The following is a 21305-nucleotide window of genomic DNA, read 5'->3' on the forward strand; positions in this document are numbered from 1 at the left end:
CCATTTTGAGATGATATATGCATTACCAGCATATTATGCACATTTTACAACAGACACCAAAAACAGTTAAATAGTTTGAGATACTATGTCACATCTGTCAGAATGGCTGTCATTGTAAAGAACACAAGTAAAAGGTGTTGGCAAGGATGTGGAAAACAGAGAACCCCTGTGCACTGTTGGTAGGAGCGTAAATTGGTGCAGCTACCATGAAAGACAGTATAGAAGTTTCTCAAAAGATAAAAATAGAATGCCACACGAGCCGGGAATTCCATTCCTGGGTACATATCTGAAAAAAATGCCACTAATTTAAAAAGACACATACACTCCCAATGTTCATGGCAGCATTATTTATAATTGCCAAGACAGGGAAGCAACCTAGGTGTCCATCAAGAGACAAATGGATAAAGAAAATGTAATGTATACACACACAGACACTCACACACAATGGAATACTATTCAGCCCTAAAAGAGAATGACATTTTTCCATTTGCAGCAACATGGTTGGATGTGGAGGGCATTATGAGCAGCAAACTAAGTCAGACAGAGACACATTCTGTATGATACTGCTCACCTGTGGACTCTAAAAAATACAGCAAAGTAATGAATATAACCAAAAAGAAACAGACACACACAGAGAGAACAAACTAGTGGTTACTCCTGGGGCAGGAGGGGCAATATGGGGGCGGATGAGCAGGAGGTGCAAACTACTGGGTTTAAGAACAGACTGAGGGATGTATCATACTGCATGGGGAATACAGCCAATATTGTGTAATAGCTGTAAATGGAAAGTACCGTTTAAACTTGTATTAAAAATAAAAGTATATTTTTAAAAGATTGAGATTAATAAATAATTGAAGTCCTATGCTTCCCTCCCACATCGTCCACGAATTGTCTCACCTCCCCCAAGTATGTGGCTCCTTCACTTTCAAAGTCACTGACCTGCCCCATCCCCCACCTTCAGCAAAAGCAGTGGAAACTATCCCAGATTTATGCCACTTAAAATGTAACGTCTGTTGCCTTTTCTTAGTGCTTATATTGGTATAAAAGATAAGAAAATGCATTGAAGTGAAAAGAAAATTTTAATCACCCATAATTCTACCACCTTGAAATAAACTATTCATAACGTCTTGATAGAGATCTTAACTGATGTCAGTTTGAAAGTCTTCCTAACAGAGAACGTCCATAAGCCCCATGAGTCATTTATTCTGATGTTAGCAACTCTTATTTTCCCTTTTTTCTAAACATTAGACTCTAATATCGTTCCATTTTCTTTTGACTGGTTGAGAAAAACAGAACCAAAATGTTAAAAAAAAAAAAAAGCATGCCGAATTCTGTAGGATCAGCAATAGACTGGAAGGAAAAATTGCATTGTGTATATTCTGGACTTCAGCTGTTTCATTTGTAAAATTGTACGTTTACCTGCCTGGATTAAGAGAATTGAAATAGATGAGCTCTTGGTCCCTTGCAGTTTTAAACTCTTATTATTCTATGGAGCATAGAGCTGAGTATTAAAAGCTGAGAGTGGGAGGGATGGGGAAGCATGGGAGAGAGAAAGGAGGTTGCTCGTTTCCCTACCTAGGGATTAAACCCGAGTCTCCAGCATTGTCGGCAGATTCTTTACTGTCTGAGCCACCAGGGAAGGAATTAGTTACCACCGTGTTCATTTTCTTCCTGGTCAGGTTGATTTCTTGTGTCATGAAGACTTAACTCAAATGTAATCTGTGAACTTTTTTCTTTTTCTCTCACAAGTTTATACTGTCATTAAATTTTAAAAATAAAGACTTCAAGGGTAAGCATGAATCAAATGTGTTTCTTCCTCTCTTCACATCCCCACAATATCTTAAACATGCATAATGTGGAGCTAGACTGTTAAAGAATATGAAATAAAATGCATTAACCTCCAGCATTCCTCTAGGGCTGGTTTATGAACCTCAGCTTACTGACTTGGATCTTTTTCCTTTTCTTTAAAAATCAAATAAGCTGGCAAAAGAAGAGTGCGGTTTTCTGTGAGACCTCAGAGGGCAAGGTCACTTGGGAGTTTAAATAAAACTAATGGGAGGCAATCTCTTTGCAGGTTTTGGAAGCCCTGGATGAAATGGGTGACCTCCTGGATGTGAAATATTCCCGGAACAGGAAGTCAGCACGCCCGGAACTCTATGATGAGATGAGCTTTGAACTTGAGGATTGAGTTTCCTGGACCTGAATGGACCCTAAAGACTTGGCCAGGAAGACCTCCTTCCTTGCCTCAAAAGGAATATAAATGGATTTCTCCTCCTTTCTAAGGACAGTTTTGGTTTCCAAAACAATTTCATTGAACCAAGGGAGACACAATCGTCATTGTGTTTTTATTGTCTCTGCAGAGACATTAACGTTCTCCTCCCCCAAGCATCCTGCCGCAAACACACACACATACCACACACACATTTTTTAGAATATTTTTAATGGCAAAGAGCCTGCGTTTTAGCTGCTACTGTGCAGTCTCTTCAGTCCAGACCCTTTTAGGAATTCCAGCCAAATGAGAGAGTTTTGATTTTTTACTTCAGTAGATCTCATTATGTGTTTGCTAATTTTATCTGCAGATGGGGGCAAGGGTGGTGGGCAGTAGCTGGACTCCTTGTTACCCATGAAAGAACCAGCTAGAACTCATCCATATCATGGGAAGTTCCAGGCGGGAGGGTAAAGAAATGTTGCCTCTACCATTTGCCACATTTGGACTTTTTCCAAGGACAAGTGTCAGAAGCCATATTGAGTGTTTGAAGGGAGAGCGCAGACCTGGCCAGCAAGACCAAAGACATCTTTACAGGAAACTTTCCTTTTCCTGTTCCTGGTTTCCTACAGTTTTATAGCTGAGCTTTTGAGGTTTGGAAAATTCAAGACTTTTGTTTCATCAGGAAGAGGGAAGAAAGCAACCAAGCCAACTGTAGGCCTAGACTAAAATGATAAAGGTGTAACGGTGTGAGCGTCCTTGGTGCCTTGTGGACTGAATGTTTCGCATTGCTTTTACGACATTGAGGAATGAGCTGTCATTTTCCTACTGAATGTGGAAGACATGGGGAAATTCAAGTTCCTTTAGAGTTGACTCCTGAGACTACACTTGAAGAGCGGATCAGTTCAAAAGTGACATTTGAAAGTGAATGCTATTCAGCTTTTCAGTTCTGACCCCTCCGTTCAGACCTGTTAAACAGTGCTGCCCTCTGGCACAAGCTCCACTTTGGGGCTGGGTGGGCTTTGCTTGAGTTGCTCTGTCTCTGTCTGTGTCTGTACGTCTGCTGTCTGTCTGTCTCTCCCTCTCTAAATGTGAACACAAACTTCTCTGCAAAAGTAGCCCTTTGCTAATTGAATCTAGTCGGTATGGAAAAAAGCCAATTGAAAACCTTATCTTTAACAAGCCCCCAGATGGTGCCCAGATTGGGAAACTCTTAAAAAGCAGTGGTGACCTTTTACCAAAGCTTCTGTAATAGTTCAAATGAGTTACAGAACATTCCACTCCATCAAATGACACTCTAAACAAATCACTTCAAGAGAGGTTTGACTTCACGTGACACAGATGGACGCGACTCTCACGCTGTGTGCTGGAACAGAAACCCTACCCACAGCCCGCCGTGTTCTGGGGGACTGGGTGCTCACAGCTTTTTAAAGGATAAAGGTGATCAGTGTGGAAAGCTTTTTATGTGGGAAACTATTAGCCTAATAGGTACATCAGCTTAAAAGTGGACTGCATGATAAAGTTCCCCCTGAATTTTTGTAAGGAGTCCTATAAGCAGAAGAGGACAGGAGTGGGTCCTGAAAATGCAGTTGCTCCATCCAATGGCTGATTTTGATAACTAAATTTCAACAGAGACTAAATTCCAACTCAGTGAACCGGTGCAGCGTTCCTTGTGCAAAGAAAATATATATTGTATACATGTGCCAAGAAAAGGAAGGCACATAGGTCTTTTCTCTTGAAAATGTATGTTTAAATGAAATTGATCTCAGTTAATTGTCCAAAATGAATCTTCATCAAGATGCCAGAGTGCTGAGCCACTGATTACATTCTCCAACATGCGATCAAGAATCTAGCTCTGTCAGACTGTCTGTGCTGAATATGAACTTATGAGAACAACTGTAATCCAAATGGACTGTTTCCTGGGCACATTAGAGGGGTTTGGGTCCCAGAGGGTTAATAATAGAAGGATATATGTCTTACAGAGTGAGATTGATTAAGAGAGTACTTGTGAGAATTTTTCGTTTTTATAAGAAAAAATCTACTGCTAAGTTAATAAAAGTGTGATTTCAATTCAATAGGTATTGTTGGGTCTCCATAGCTATACCAGAGCCAAAAATGTCCCTTTGGTTGGCTCTGTTTGGAAAGATAATTTTCTAACAGAACTGTAATGTCTTATACCCCCAACCCTCCCAACTGTGAAGAATGCATGTGTGCATCCATACACACGTATAAGCACATTTTCCCCTTTCTTTACAGAGCAAGAGTTTACAGATACAGAGATGAGAATCTGGCTGACTAATGAATAGATGGAAGATGCTATTTCTAAAAATGACCTTCAGGGAAACAGAAGATGGAAGGATCCAGACTGATATTTGTAAGGAGAGTATATTTGCATAATAGCAAAATGGCATAGACACCTTCCTAATCTTATGGAATGCAATATCCTGTTGTTGACTATCTTGCCTTTTAGCATGTTTTGTTTTGACAGAGACTATGGGCTTCAGAATGTACTAGTAAGCTTATTAAAATAAAGATCCCTGGGCCCCAAACCAGACTTCCACTGAATCAAAATAGCTCCAGTGCCCCAGGAATCATGCATTTCAGCCTGTCTTCCCAGGAGATTGTCTACCAGGTCATAATTTGAGAACCAGGGCTTCCCTGGTGGCTCAGCTGATAAAGAATCCACCTGCACACCTGCAGTGCAGGAGACCTGGGTTCAATCCCTGGGTTGGGAAGATCCCCTGGAGAAGGGAAAGGCTACCCCCTCCAGTATTCTGACCTGGAGAATTCCATTGACTATATAGTCCATGGGGTCACAAAGAGTTGGACACAATTGAGTGACTTTCACCTTCATTGGGACTGCTGCTGCTAAGTCACTTCAGTTGTGTCCGACTCTGTGTGACCCCATAGACGGAAGCCCACCAGGCTCCCCCGTCCCTGGGATTCTCCAGGCAAGAACACTGGAGTGGGTTGCCGTTTCCTTCTCCAATGTGTGAAAGTGAAAAGTGAAAGTGAAGTTGCTCAGTCGTGTCTGACCCTCAGCAACCCCACGGACTGCAGCCCACCAGGACTGGTAACTAGTAACTTACCAGGAACTTTGTTCTGATTCTCTGTTGGTGATTAAGAGTGTTTATATTGTGAAAATAATTATTCTAAACTTTCCACCCAATGGAACATTTTGTTCCCATTTCAAGGTGCCTTCTCTTTCCCCAAAAATGAACCCAGTATTGAAGAATAACCTGCCGTTCATTCGAACAGAAGTATCTCTTCTCTAGTTCTCCTTTGTCTCCTTTCTGTCGTTTCTTACAAGATGTTCCTTTTTCTTTTCATGACCTCGTTCCATCAATTGTGGTATCTTGTTTCCTTTTTTTCTTCCCACCCCTGAAAAATATCTTCAACTTCTGATTATTTATTTATTCCAACAGTAGCTCTTGAACCAGGTGGAAGTCTTAATAGTGTCCAAACATGCAATGCTCCTCGGTGTTTGTCTTCAGAGATAACAAATATTATAAATGAGTTACTCTGATTGAGGAAACCTTGGCTCTCTTAAATATAGGATTTGATTTATGGCAATAATAACAACTGTCTTCCTTGGCAGTTTTTTCCCAGTTTCACTAAGAACAATATATTTGAAGTCTTTTTTCTCAGAATGCTGTATGGAGCTGTGTAACGTTTAAGAAATTAGAAGGAGTCTGTATTTTAAATGTTTCTAGGTAATTATTGTGGGACATTGTCTTATGGTGTTGTGGTGTGGTGTTTTGTGTGTGTGTATGTATGTGTGTGTTTCACTGAAACATTTGAGGTGACCAACTTCATTTCATTCTGCCTGTGATACATTAATTTCTTTAATAAACCGATCACCCAAATTGGCAATATAAAAAAGAGTTGATGTTTTTGTGTTGATTTAGTTTGGGTCACCCACTCTAGTGTTCTTGCCTGGAGAATCCCAGGGACAGAGGAGCCTGGTGGGCTGCCGTCTATGGGGTCGCAGAGTTGGACATGACTGAAGGGAGTTAGCAGCAACAGCCCTAAAAAAAAAAAACACTAAGATTTGCTTTTAAGAATTTCACAGAGAAAAATTGGCCCAGGGTAGAGAGCCGTGATTTGCACCGCATCACCAGAACCAATGGTGTCCATCTCTTCCCAACTCTGTTTTCAGGGACATCACCTTTGTAGCTGGAAATCGGCCTTGTTGGGAGTATTTACACCACAGAAACGTGCAAACACTACAGATTAGTGGTCCGGAGAGCTGGCTGTTAAATGTTGGTCAGGCACACCACTGAGACTGCATACAGTGTTCCAATATCTAGGTTGTAGGGAGGAAACAGGATTGGAAACAGAAGTTGCACTGTGATGTCATCATAACAGAGGCTTCAGTAAGCCCCAGAGAAGCTATATAACTGAGGTGGGCCTTTAGAAGTAGCTCAAAAGAAGGCGAGGGAGCCAGGTGTGCCCCCCCTCACTAGTTAAAGGATGCAGGCTACCAGGTCATCCCTGGGGGAGAGGGGTAACTTAGATGATAATTCCTTTCAGACAAGGGAAATTCTTGGGGAAGGACTCAGCTTTGAGCTGACAGCCATCCATCCACTTAAAACTTTTACTTCTAAAATGCATAATTAAACACCACTGAGTTTCTGAAGAGAAAAATATTTTATATATTTTAAATTTATGTATGTAGTTTATTTTGTTATATATACCTATATATAATAAAATATATTTATTTTTAATAACTATATTTATTTATGTTATTCTCTTTAATGCCTATTACAAAGAAATTAATGAATACAGTTTAACATTACTTTAAAGATGTTGACTTCCTGGATTGTTTGAAAAATTCAGTCAATAAAAAGATGACCTTAAAGTTGAAAAAAAATTTATTTCTAATTTACACAGTTTAGAAAGTTTTATAATGGAAAAATCTAAACATACAATAAAACAGAACAGTATAACAAACCCACACATGCCTATCACCAAGCTCCAAACATTATCAATTCATGGCCAGCCGTTTTCATCTGGCACCCCCTCCCACCAGATTACTTGAAGGCAACCTCCAGGAATCTTATGACGTCATCAGTTATTTATTTCACTGAATCTCTGTAAAGGGTCAGTTCAGTTCAGTCGCTCAGTCGTGTCCGACTCTTTGCGACCCCATGAATCACAGCACACCAGGCCTCCCTGTCCATCATCAACTCTCGGAGTTCACTCAAACTCATGTCCATCGAGTCAGTGATGCCATCCAGCCATCTCATTCTCTGTCGTCACTGTCTCCTCCCACCCCCAATCCCTCCTAGCATGAGAGTCTTTTCCAGTGAGTCAACTCGTCGCATGAGGTGGCCAAAGTATTGGAGTTTCAGCTTCAGCATCAGTCCTTCCAATGAACACCCAAGATTGATCTCCTCTAGAATGCACAGGTTGGATCTCCTTGCAATCCAAGGGACTCTCAAGAGTCTTCTCCAGCACCACAGTTCAAAAGCATCAATTCTTCGGCAATTAGCTTTCTTCACAGTCCAACTCTCACATCCATACATGACCACGGGAAACACCATAGCCTTGACTAGACGGACCTTTGTTGGCAAAGTAATGTCTCTGCTTTTTAATATGCTGTCTAGGTTGGTCATAACTTTCCTTCCAAGGAGTAAGCATCTTTTAATTTCCTGGCTGCAATCAGCATCCACAGTGATTTTGGAGCCCAAAAAACTTAAGTCTGACACTGTTTCCAATGTTTCCCCATCTATTTCTCATGAAGTGATGGGACCAGATGCCATGATCTTTGTTTTCTGAATGTTGAGCTTCAAGCCAACTTTTCACTCTCCTCTTTCACTTTCATCAAGAGGCTTTTGTGTTCCTCTTCACTTTCTACCATAAGGGTGGTGTCATCTGCATATCTGAGGTTATTGATATTTCTCCCAGCAATCTTGATTCCAGCTGGTGCTTCTTCCAGCCCAGCATTCCTCATGATGTACTCTGCATACAAGTTAAATAAGCAGGGTGACAATATACAACCTTGACATACTCCTTTTCGTATTTGGAACCAGTCTGTTGTTCCATGACTAGTTCTAATTGTTGCTTCCTGACCTGCATACAGGTTTCTCAAGAGGCAGGTCAGGTGGTCTGGTATTCCCATCTCTTTCAGAATGTTCCACAGTTTATTGTGATCCACACAGTCAAAGGCTTTGGCATAGTCAATGAAGCAGAAATAGATGTTTCTCTGGAACTCTCTTGCTTTCTCCATGATCCAGTGGATGTTGGCTATTTGATCTCTGGTTCCTCTGCCTTTTCTAAAACCAGCTTGAACATCTGGAAGTTCACGGTTCACATATTGCTGAAGCCTGGCTTGGAGAATTTTGAGCATGACTTTACTAGCATGTGAGATGAGTGCAATTGTGCGGTAGTTTGAGCATTCTTTGGCATTCCCTTTCTTTGGGATTGGAATGAAGACTGACATTTTCCAGTCCTGTGGCCACTGCTGAGTTTTCCAAATCTGCTGGCATATTGAGTGCAGCACTTTCACAGCATCATCTTTCAGGATTTGAAATAGTTCAATTGGATTCCATCACCTCCACTAGCTTTGTTCGTAGTGATGCTCTCTAAGGCCCACTTGACTTCACATTCCAAGATGTCTGGCTCCAGGTGAGTGATCACGCCATCGTGATTATCTTCATCATGAAGATCTTTTTTGTACAGTTCTTCTGTGTATTCTTGCCACCTCTTCTTAATATCTTCTGCTTCTGTTAGGTCCATACCATTTCTGTCCTTTATTGAGCTCATCTTTCCATGAAATGTTCCCTTGATATCTTTAATTTTCTTGAAAAGATCTCTTGTTTTTCCTATTCTGTTGTTTTCCTCTATTTCTTTGCATTGATCGCTGAGGAAGGCTTTCTTATCTCTCCTTGCTATTCTTTGGAACTCTGCATTCAGATGCTTATATCTTTCCTTTTCTCCTTTGCTTTTCGCTTCTCTTCTTTTCACAGCTATTTGTAAGGCCTCCTCAGACAGCCATTTTGCTTTTTTGCATTTCTTTCCCATGGGGATGGTCTTGGTCCCTGTCTCCTGTACAATGTCATGAACCTCCGTCCAGAGCTCCTGGTCTTGTTTTTGCTGACTGTATAGAGCTTCTCCAACTTTGGCTGCAAAGAATATAATCAATCTGATTTCGGTGTTGACCATCTGGTGATGTCCATGTGTAGAGTCTTCTCTTGTGTTGTTGGAAGAGGGTGTTTGCTATGACCAGTGCGTTCTCTTGGCAAAACTCTATTAGCCTTTTCCCTGCTTCATTCTGTGCTCCAAGCCAAATATGCCTGTTACTCCAGGTGTTTCTTGACTTCCTACTTTTGCATTCCAGTCCCCTATAATGAAAAGGACATCTTTTTTGGGTGTTAGTTCTAAAAGGTCTTGTAGGTCTTCATAGAACCATTCAACTTCAGCTTCTTCAGTGTTACTGGTTGGGGCATAGACTTGGATTACTGTAATATTGAATGGTTTACCTTGGAAACGAACAGAGATCATTCTGTCATTTTTGATATTGCATCCAAGTACTGCATTTCGGACTCTTTTGTTGACCATGATGGCTGTAAAGGGTAGTGATGTCTTAATTTGTTGTTTCAACTTCATTAAAAGAAAGTCTTCAGGATAAAAAGGCACCAAAATGAGTTAAATTTTCTCTGTCTCACATCCTGTACGAGAATTCTCTGGAGTAAGAGTAGGAATTATTTCTGAAGTAGCTATGTGGTGTCTTGAAAGATAATAAATCAATCATTTGGGGACATTTCTCATGCACCAGACACTGTATATAGAGCTGTGACATTGGGACTTCCCTGAGGGTCCAGGGGTTAACATTCTGTATTCCCAGTGCAGGGGTAACAGGTTTGATCCCTCGTCAGGGAGTGAAGATCCTACATCCACCCAGTCCAGGCAATAGATGGAAAAAATTCCCACTAAGTTGGGGGCGGGAGGAGAAGGGGACGACCAAGAATGAGATGGCTCGATGGCATCACCAACTCTGTGGACATGAGTTTGAGTGAACTCCGGGAGTTGGTGATGGACAGGGAGGACTGGCGTGCTGTGATTTATGGGGTCGCAAAGAGTCGGACACAACTGAGCGACTGAACTGAACTGAACTGAACTGAACTGAAGCAATAGTATATCATCCTTAAAAAAAATAACAAAGAGCTCTGACATACATTATCTCTTAGGACACTCTTGGAGATGAGTAATGGACTCACAGCCACAGTATTGAAGATGTCAGGGGAAAAGCAGGGCCTAAAGAGGACTTCCAAGATTCCAACAGGGTGTTGCTTTTTTCTGCCCTCCTCCCTCTTGAGTCAAGTTTCTTTAAAAGTTATTTCAGCTAAACTTGATATATTAGCAGAGGTAATTCAAGCAAGAGTATGTGAACCCAGCTTACGTACTTGAAAAAAAGGTGATGCCTGGGACAGGGCTGAAGGTAGAAATTGTCACTCATTCTCATTGTACTCCTTGGTCCAGATGACAGGCTCACATCCACTGTCTGCAAGTCAACTTCCCTGAAAAGTTATCACTGATGCAAATCAATAAAACATCCATCACAAGAAGGTAGGAGTAGCAGAAAGAGGGTGTCTTGTGTTTTTTTCCCACTATGGCATGAAACAGTGCTCCCTTTCATTCAGTCCAGATGCTGATTTTTATATCAAAAATATTGATTGAAAGGGCTAGTGATTTTGGCTCCCACCCAAGTTTATTCAGGATCTTTCTTAATTAGGTTTGGGTATACTGCCCATGGCCAGGGTAAAATGTGGCTCCAATCACCACATGCTCTCCACTTCATCATCGGCTGAGGAATAAGGCAAGGAAATTGCTGCTTCTTTGTTTCTCCAAGCCCATGAGTTTGGTTTTTTTTCCCTGGATTTGAAGCGTGCATGGAGCAAATGTGTAAGAATGACTGAAAGAAGTGTAATGGCTTCACTGAGATGAGTTCAAGCTAGCCTGCTTGACTGGGATCCCCAGCATGAATAAGGCCCTGTGTGTGAAAAACGAAGGCGTAGCCATGTGAGATCATGGAAAAAGATCTTCACATCTTTTAAATGAAAAATGCTCACTAGGTTGATGCAGCCAATCAGACTATGAGTTTTTTTTTTTTTCTTTTGAAGGGAAAAATAATCTCTTTAACCAACAATACATGATTTCCTCATAATTTGTCTACTTTGTACATGATTGTAGCTCTCATACAACTATTTTGATAATGTTCATATCAGTTTCATACACTTTATACCAGTCTTTTAAAAACACTTCCACATGCATAAATATCAATAAATCTTGGTCAATAATTATAGACACCTGAACTGAACTGAACTGAATGAGGAAAAGGGGTTTTCAATATGCATAAAACAGTGTATTGTATTTAAAAAATACAACCCAGATTCCAGAAAATATTTTCAACTAAATATCTAAGAGTTTTTAAATGAAAAACAAAACTTTAGGCAAAACTTCAAAGTATATATTTGTAAGATTTTTTATTAATGGGGCAATTCACTAAGTTGGATCAACTATTAGAATGAATCAAATGTCAAAGATTGTCCACATAGATACTTCTATAAGTCCTATAGATGTTACAGGTACATGGAAAATTAAAATACTATATTAAAGTGGGTCTATTTCTACAATAATGAACATCAACTCACTGAAAAATTGTATTTTTTACAGGAAATTGCAAGTACTATTTCAATCAGTCAGTCAGTTCAGTCCCTCAGATGTGTCCAACTCTTTGCGACTCACTGTGTCGCAAATGTCAGGCTTCCCTGTCCATCACCAACTCCCAGAGTTTATTCAAACTCATGTCCATTAAGTCGGTGATGCCATGCAACCATCTCATCCTCTGTCATCCCCTTCTGCTCCTGCTTTCAATCTTTCCCAGTATAGGAGTCTTTTCCAGTGAGTCAGTTTTTTGCATCAGGTGGCCAAAGTATTGGAGTTTCAATTCAGCATCAGTCCTTCCAATGAATATTCAGGACTGATTTCCTTTAGGACTGACTGCTTTGATCTCCTTGCAGTCCAAGGGACTCCCAAGAGTCTTATCCAACACCACAGTACAAAAGCATCAATTCTTTGGTACTCAACTTTCTTTATATTTCATACATGACTACTGGAAAAACCATAGCTTTGACTAGACAGAACTTTGTTGGCAAAGTAATGTCTCTGCTTTTAAATATGCTGTCTAGGTTGGTCATAGCTTTTCTTCCAAGGAGCAAGCATCTTTTAATTTCATGGCTGCAGTCACCATCTGCAGTGATTTTGGAGCCCAAGAAAATAAAGTCTCTCACTGTTTCCATTGTTTCCCCATCTATTTGCCATGAAATGATGGGACCGGATGGCATGATCTTCATTTTTGGAATATTGAGTTTTAAGCCAACTTTTTCACTTTCCTTTTTCACTTTCAAGAGGCTCTTGGCTTTCTGCCATAAGGGTGGTGTAATCTGCATATCTGAGGTTATTTATATTTCTCCCAGCAATCTTCATTCAGCTCAGCATTTCACATGATGTACTCTGCATATAAGTTAAATAAGCAGACTGACAATATACAGCCTTGACTTACATCTTTCCCAATTTGGAATCTCTAAATGTCTGGTTCCAACTGCTCCTTCTTGACGTGCATACAGATTTCTCAAGAGACAGGTAAGGTGATCTGGTATTCTCATCTCTTCAAGAATTATCCGCAGTTTGTTGTGATCCACACAATCAAAGGCTTTAGCATAATCAATGAAGCAGAAGTAGAGGTTTTTCTGGAATTCTCTTGCTTTTTCTGTGATCCAATGGATGTTAGCAATTTTGGTTCCTCTGCCTTTTCTAAATCCAGCTTGAACATCTGGAAGTTCTTGGTTCACGTACTGTTGAAGCCTAGCTTGGCGAATTTTGAGCATTACTTTGCTAACGTTTGGGATGAGTGCAATTGTGCGATAGTTTGAACATTCTTTGGCATTGCCTTTCTTTGGGGTTGGAATGAAAACTGACCTTTCCCAGTCCTGTAGCCACTGCTGAGTTTTTCAAATTTGCTGGCATATTGAGTGCAGCACATTAACAACTCAGCTGGAATTCCATCACCTCCACTAGCTTTGTTCATAATGATGCTTCCTAAGGCCCACTTGACTTCACACTCCAGGATGTCTGGCTCTAGGTGAGTGACCATACCATCTGGTTATCTGGGTCATGAAGATCTTTTTCGTACAGTTCTGTGTATTCTTGCCACCTCTGCTTAATATCTTTTGCTTCTGGTAGGTCCATACATTTTCTGTCCTTTATTGTGCCCATCTTGGCATGAAATATTCCCTTTAGTTCAGTTCAGTCGCTAGTCGTGTCCAACTCTTTGTGGCCCCATGAATCATAGCACACCAGGCCTCCCTGTCCATCACCAACTCCTGGAGTTCCCTCAAACTCATGTCCATCGAGTCAGTGATGCCATCTAGCCATCTCATTCTCAGTAACTCTAGTTTTCTTGAAGAGATGACACCACCCTTATGGCAGAAAGTGAAGAGGAACTAAAAAGTCTCTTGATGAAAGTGAAAGAGGAGAATGAAAAAGTTGACTTAAAACTCAACATTCAGAAAACTAAGATCATGGCATCTGGTCCCATCACTTCATGGCAAATAGATGGGAAAACAGAGGTAACAGTGTCAGACATTATTTTTTTGGGCTCCAAAATCATTGCAGATGGTGATTGCAGCCATGAAATTAAAAGACACTTACTCCTTGGAAGGAAAGTTATGACCAACTGACACAGCATATGAAAAAGCAGAGACATTACTTTGCCAACAAAGATCCGTCTAGTCAAGGCTATGGTTTTTCCAGTGGTCATATATGGATGTGAGAGTAGAATTGTGAAGAAAGCTGATCGCTGAAGAATTGATGCTTTTGAACTGTGGTGTTGGAGAAGGCTCTTGAGAGTCCCTTGGACTGCAAGGAGATCCAACCAGTCCATTCTAAAGGAGATCAGTCCTGGGTGTTCATTGGAAGGACTGATGCTAAAGCTGAAGCTCCAATACTTTGGCCACCTCATGCAAAGAGTTGACTCACTGGAAAAGACTCTGATGCTGGGAGGGATTGGGGGCAGGAGGAGAAGGGGACAACAGAGGATGAGATGGCTGGATGGCATCACCTACTTGATGCATATGAGTTTGGGTGAACTCCGGGAGTTGGTGATGGACAGGGAGGCCTGGCATTCTGCAGTTCATGGGGTAACAAACAGTCAGACATGACTAAGTGACTGAACTGAACTGAACTCTGATTTTCTTGAAGAGATCTGTAGTCTTTCCCATTTTAATGGTTTCCTCTATTTCTTTGCATTGATCACTTAAGGAAGGCTTTCTTATCTCTCCTTGCTATTCTTTGGAACTCTGAATTCAGATGGATGTATCTTTCCTTGTCTCCTTTGCCTTTTGCATGTACTACTTAATAATAGCCAAATAGAAAATAAACATGCCAGCTATGTAAACTATTAATATGTACCTTGATTGTGAATCTAGATGGAAGATCAGGGATTACCAGATATTTGAAGAAAACCAATAACACCAAAATGAGTAGCAAAGATGGGGAAAAAAGTTAATCAATAACAACAATCATAGAATAGGGAATTTTTAAAATATTCTAATTATTACTCTTGTGGGTCAAGTTGATTGTGTAAAGATATCACATTCTCAAAACAAAAAGAGGTTGATATGAAAGGTAACCAGAGTGCATGAAATTAAAAATAGTATTTAAATGTTTGGTGAAAATAAATTAATGGGGCAAATTAAAAAAGCAAATTTAAAATTTAAATCTCTCTCAGAATATAAATCCAAGGACAAAAGAAATGGAAAACATGAGGGAAAATTTTAAAGATATAGGAGAGCCGTGAAGAAGAACCAATATCTTTCTAACAAAATGTTGAGAAAGAAAGAATAAGGGAAACTTAAGGGAGGGGAAAAAAATCAAAGAAATAATATAGAACTATTTCCCTGAGGCTGACACAAAACAGATGGTAGGAAAGGCCCAAAAAGTACTGAGCTGATGAGTAAAAATAGATTTTCACCTAAAAGCATCTTTATGAAACTTTGCCACAACAAGGATAAATAAAACTAAAAAATTTCCAAATAGGAAAACAAAACAATCTCACCTACAAAAGTAAAAGTAATAGATTTTACTTCTGAATATTACAAATATGTCCTCCAGAAAGTTTGTTCCAATTTTAATACCCATCAAGTAGCTTATAGAAATATTCATTTCCACCTTCTGGGTCAATGCTATTATTACAATTTTTATAATCTTTGTCAACCTGATGGAGAAGAAAAATGGGTTCTTAATAACATCTGACTCCCATTTACTAGTGATACTTTTTTTCATCTATATATGGCTGTTTGTATTGGTCTCTTATGTATTTTTTGGTTTGTATCCCCTGCTGCTTTTTCTTCAAGGATGTCTCATTAGCATTTCCTGATGCTAGAGAAGAATGAAGAAATGACTTCAATTTCAGAGGGAAATATAGTTTTGAGTCTAAAATCCTATATCCAGAAAAATACATCTAACCAAGGGAGAGGAAATAGGGATTTTTTTAAAGATTTTTTTTAGTGTAGGCCATTGTTAAAGTTTATTGAATTTGTTACAATATTGCTTCTACTGTTTATGATTCTTTGGCCATAAAGCATAGCCCCCTGACCAAGATTCGAATCCACACTCCCTGCACTGGAAGGTGAAGTCTTCTTAACCACTGGCCCTTCAGGGAAGTCCCAAAATAGGGAGTTTTTTAACATAAAAAGTTGACAAAGTTTACTTGCTCAGTACCTTTTCTTTACAAAATTTCTTCTCTAATAGTCCTATACACACATCCAAGCAAAAGAAAGACAGAGCATCTAGAAAAGAACAGAATTAACCAGGAGTATAATAATAATCCTCTCAGCCCTCCTGCGCCCACGCAGCCATGGCTCCTTGGACGAGGGATTGCTCCTCTCGGCCGCCACCCCTGACCCAGACATGGGGTAGCAGCCGTGAAGAGATACCCCATGTCCAAGGTAAGAGAAACCCAAGTAAGACAGTAGGTGTTGTGAGAGGGCATCAGAGGGAAGACATACTGAAACTACAATCACAGACAACTGGCCAATCTGATCACACGGACCACAGCCTTGTCTAACTCAACGAAATTAAGCCATGCCGTGTGGGGCCACCCAAGACGGACGGGTCATGGTGGAGAGGTCTGACAGAATGTGATCCACTGAAAAAGGGAATGGCAAACCACTTCAGTAGTCTTGCCTTGAGAACCCCATGAACAGTAAGAAAAGGCAAAATGATAGGATACTAAAAGATGAACTCCCAGGTGGGTAGGTGCCCAATATGCTACTGGAGAAGAGTGGAGAAATAACTCCAGAAAGAACGAAGGGATGGAGCCAAAGCAAAAACAATACCCAGTTGTGGATGTGACTCGTGATAGAAGCAAGGTCCGACGCTGTAAAGAGCAATATTGCATAGGAACCTGGAATGTTAGGTCCATGAATCAAGGCAAAATGGAAGTGATCAAACAGGAGATGGCAAGAGTGAACGTCGACATTCTAGGAATCAGTGAATTAAAATGGACTGGAATGGGTGAATTTAACTCAGATGACCATTATATCTACTACTGTGGGCAGGAATCCCTTAGAAGAAATGAAGTAGCCATCATGGTCATCAAAAGAGTCCGAAATGCACTACTTGGATGCAGTCTCAAAAACAACAGAGTGATCTCTGTTCGTTTCCAAAGCAAACCATTCAATATCACGGTAATCCAAGCCTATGCCCCAACCAGTAATGCTGAAGAAGCTGAAGTTGAATGGTTCTATGAAGACCTACAAGACTTTTTAGAACTAACACCCAAAAAAGATATCCTTTTCATTATAGGGGACTGGAATGCAAAAGTAGGAAGTCAAGAAACACTTGGAGTAACAGGCAAATTTGGCCTTGGAGCATGGAATGAAGCAAGGCAAAGAGTTTTGCTAAGAGAATGCACTGTTCATAGCAAACACCCTCTTCCAACAACACAAGAGAAGACTACATATGGACATCACCAGATGGTCAATACTGAAATCAGATTGATTATATTCTTTGCAGCCAAAGATGGAGAAGCTCTATACAGTTAGCAAAAACAAGACCAGGAGCTGACTGTGGCTCAGATCATGAACTCCTTATTGCCAAATTCAGACTTAAATTGAAGAAAGTAGGGAAAACCACTACCATTCAGGTATGACTTACTCAAATCCATTATGATTATACAGTGGAAGTGAGAAATAGATTTAAGGGACTAGATCTGATAGATAGAGTGCCTGATAAACTCTGGACGGAGGTTCGTGACATTGTACAGGAGACAGGGACCAAGACCATCCCCATGGAAAAGAAACGCAAAAAAGCAAAATGGCTGTCTGAGGAGGCCTTACAAATAGCTGTGAAAAGAAGAGAAGTGAAAAGCAAAGGAGAAAAGGAAAGATATACCCATTTGAATGCAGAGTTCCAAAGAATAGCAAGGAGAGATAAGAAAGCCTTCCTCAGTAATCAATGCAAAGAAATAGAGGAAAACAACAGAATGGGAAAGACTAAAGTACTCTTCAAGAAAATTAGATACACCAAGGGAATATTTCATGCAAAGATGTGCTCGATAAGGGACAGAAATGGTATGGACCTAACAGAAGCAGAAAATATTAAGAAGAGGTGGCAAGAATACACAGAACTATACAAAAAGATCTTCACGACCCAGATAATCACGATGGTGTGATCACTCACCTAGAGTCAGACATCCTAGAATGTGAGGTCAAGTGGGCCTTAGAAAGCATCACTACGAACAAAGCTACTGGAAGTGATGGAATTCCAGTTGAGCTATTTCAAATCCTAAAAGATGATGCTGTGAAAGTGCTGCACTCAATATGCCAGGAAATTTGGAAAACTCAGCAGTGGCCACAGGACTGGAAAAGGTCAGTCTTCATTCCAATCTCCAAGAAAGGCAGTGCCAAAGAATGTTCAAACTGCTGCATAATTGCACTCATCTCACACGCTACTAAAGTAATGCTCAAAATTCTCCAAGCCAGGCTTCAACAGTACATGAACTGTGAACATCATGATATTCAAGCTGGTTTTAGAAAAAGAACCCAGAGATCAAACTGCCAACACCTGCTGGATCAACAAAAAAAAAAAAGAGAGTTCCAGTAAAACATCTATTTCTGCTTTATTGACTATGCCAAAGCCTTTGACTGGGTGGATCACAATGAACTGTGGAAAATTCTGAAAGAGATGGGAATACCAGACCACCTGACCTGCCTCTTGAGAAACCTATAGGAAGCAATAGTTGGAACTGGACATGGAACAACAGACTGATTCCAAATAGGAAAAGGAGTACGTCAAGGCTGTATATTGTCACCCTGTTTATTTCACTTATATGCAGAGTACATCATGAGGAACGCTGGGCTGGAAGAAGCACAAGCTGGAATCAAGATTGCCTGGAGAAATATCTACAAACTCAGATATGCAGATGACACCACCCTTATGGCAGAAAGTAAAGAGGAACTAGAAAGCCTCTTGATGAAAGTGAAAGAGGAGAGTGAAAAAGTTGGCTTGAAGCTCAACATTCAGAAAACAAAGATTGTGGCATCTGGTCCCATTACTTCATGGGAAATAGATGGGGAAACAGTGGAAACAGTGTCAGACTTTATTTTGGGGGGCTCCAAAATCACTGCAGATGCTGACTGCAGACAGGAAATTAAAAGACACTTACTCCTTGGAAGGAAAATCATGACCAACCTAGACAGCATATTAAAAAACAGAGACATTACTCTGCCAACAAAGGTCCATCTAGTCAAGGCTACGGTTTTTCCAGTGGTCATGTATGGATGTGAGAGTTGGACTGTGAAGAAAGCTGAGTGCCAAAGAATTGATGCTTTTGAACTGTGGTGCTGGAGAAGACTCTTGAAAGTCCCTTGGACTGTAAGGAGATCCAAACATTCCATTCTAAAGGAGATCAGTCCTGGGTGTTCATTGGAAGGACTGATGCTAAAGCTGAAACTCCAATACTTTGACGACCTGATGTGAAGAGCTGACTCATTGGAAAAGACTCTGAAGCTGGGAAGGATTGGGGGCGGGAGGAGAAGGGGATGACAGAGGATGAGATGGCTGGATGGCATCAACGATTCGATGGACACGAGTTGGGTAAACTCCGGGAGTTGGTGATGGACAGGGAGGCCTGGCGTGCTGCGATTCATGGGGTCACAAAGAGTCGGACACTACTGAGTGACTGAACTGAACTGATAATAACAATAAACCAAGATAATAATTTATTAGTTAAAGTAGATTAAAATTTGTAAGAAAGGTGATGGGCTGTTTTTTGTTTTTTTTTTTTTCTCGTAGAGAAGTCAAAGTCCATGTCTTTAGGTGGCAAGCTCCTCCTCATATATCCAGGACACAGCTACCCACCACGGCTCCACTAAGCCCTAGGACCTTGTCACATCATGTGTGGTTGAGGCTGAAGATGTCAGCCTGTGAGAAAGGAAAGGTGAGCATAGAAGAGGCCCAACTCTTAGCACCATCTGATGGTTGACTTAACCTTGACCCTTTGTATGTCTTCCAAGGAAGATGACAGGCCTTGCTTCCACAATCCCAAAAGGAGCATCCAGAGACCAATAAGAAGTAGAATTGTGTGATCACTCACCTAGAGGCAGACATCCTGGAATGTGAAGTCAAGTGGGCCTTAGGAAGCATCACTATGAACATAGCTAGTGGAAGTGATGGAATTCCAGCTGAGCTATTTCAAATACTAAAAGATGATGTTGTGAAAGTGCTGCACTCAATATGCCAGCAAATTTGGGAAACTCAGCAGTGGCCACAGGACTGGAAAAGGTCAGTTTTTATTCCAATACTAAAGAAGGACAAAGCCAAAGAATGATCAAACTGCCACACGATTGCACTCATTTCACAAGCTAGCAAGGTAATGCTCAAAATCCTTCAAGCTAGGCTTCAAAAGTACATAAACTGAGAACTTGCAGGTGTTCAAACTGGATTTAGAAAAGGCAGAGGAGCCAGAAAGCAAATTGCCAACATACATTGGGTCATAAAAAAAGCAAGGGAATTCCAGAAAAATATCTACTTCTGTTCACTGACTATGCTAAAGCTTTTGCCATCAAAGGTCCGTCTAGTCAAAGCTAGGGTTTTTCCAGTAGTCAAGTATGGATGTGAGAGTTGGACTATAAAGAAAGTTGAGCACTGAAGAATTGATGCTTTTGAGCTGTGGTGTTGGAGAAGACTCTTGAGAGTCCCTTGGACTGCAAGGAGATCAACCAGTCAATCCTAAAGGAAATCAATCCTGAATATTCATTGGAAGGACTGATACGGAAGCTGAAGCTCCAGTACTTTGTGGTGCGAAGAACTGACTCACTGGAAAAGACTCTGATGCTGGGAAAGATTGAAGGCAGGAGGAGAAGGGGATGACAGGATGAGATGGTTGGATCCATCACCGACTCGATGGACATGAGTTTGAGCAAGCTCCAGGAACTGGTGATGGACAGAGAAGCCTGGCATGCTTCAGTCCATTGAGTCGCAGAGTCAAACATGACTGAGTGACTGAACTGAAAGCCTTTGATTGTGTGGATCACAACAAACTGTGGAAAATTCTTAAAGAGATGGGAATACCAGACCATGTTACCTGTCTCCTGTGAAACCTGCATGCAAGGTCAAGAAGCAAAGTTAGAACCAGACATGGAAAAATGGACTGATAGAAAATTGGGAAAGGAATATGTCAAAGCTGTATATTGTCACCCTGCATATTTAACTTATATGCAGAGTATATCATGCAGGGGTGGATGAAGCACAAGCTGTAATCAAGATTGCTGGGAGAAATATCAATAACCTCAGATATGCAGATGACACCACCCTAATGGCAGAAAGTCAAGAGGATCTAAAAAGTCTTTTGATGAAGGTGGAAGAGAAAAGTGAAAAAGTTGGCTTAAAACTCAACATTCAAAAAACTACCATGGGGAGGCGGGCCGTGATGGGAGGGAGGATGTCCCAGCCCGAGTCCCCAGAGGCCGGGGTGCTGCGCTGATGGTGTCAAGGAAGCTGAAAATGGCCCTTCAGCAATGTTTGGTCTATC

At 40.8% G+C, this 21305-nt stretch overlaps 1 protein-coding gene across 1 annotated transcript in view; it reads left to right on the forward strand.

The window, feature by feature from the left end:
* SPTLC3 (serine palmitoyltransferase long chain base subunit 3) overlaps positions 1-4949 on the forward strand; it is a 168117-nt gene extending 163168 nt beyond the window's left edge. The window contains exon 12 of the mRNA XM_055426625.2: positions 2075-4949. Within this exon, the coding sequence (XP_055282600.1) occupies positions 2075-2188 (114 nt within the window). The 3' untranslated portion in view covers positions 2189-4949. The remainder of the gene's footprint in view (positions 1-2074) is intronic.
* Positions 4950-21305: the final 16356 nt, after the last annotated feature.

This window comes from Moschus berezovskii, chromosome 15 (genome assembly GCF_049115385.1).
Source record: "Moschus berezovskii isolate FMDL1 chromosome 15, NW_MosBer_1.0, whole genome shotgun sequence".
Lineage (NCBI taxonomy): Eukaryota > Metazoa > Chordata > Mammalia > Artiodactyla > Moschidae > Moschus > Moschus berezovskii.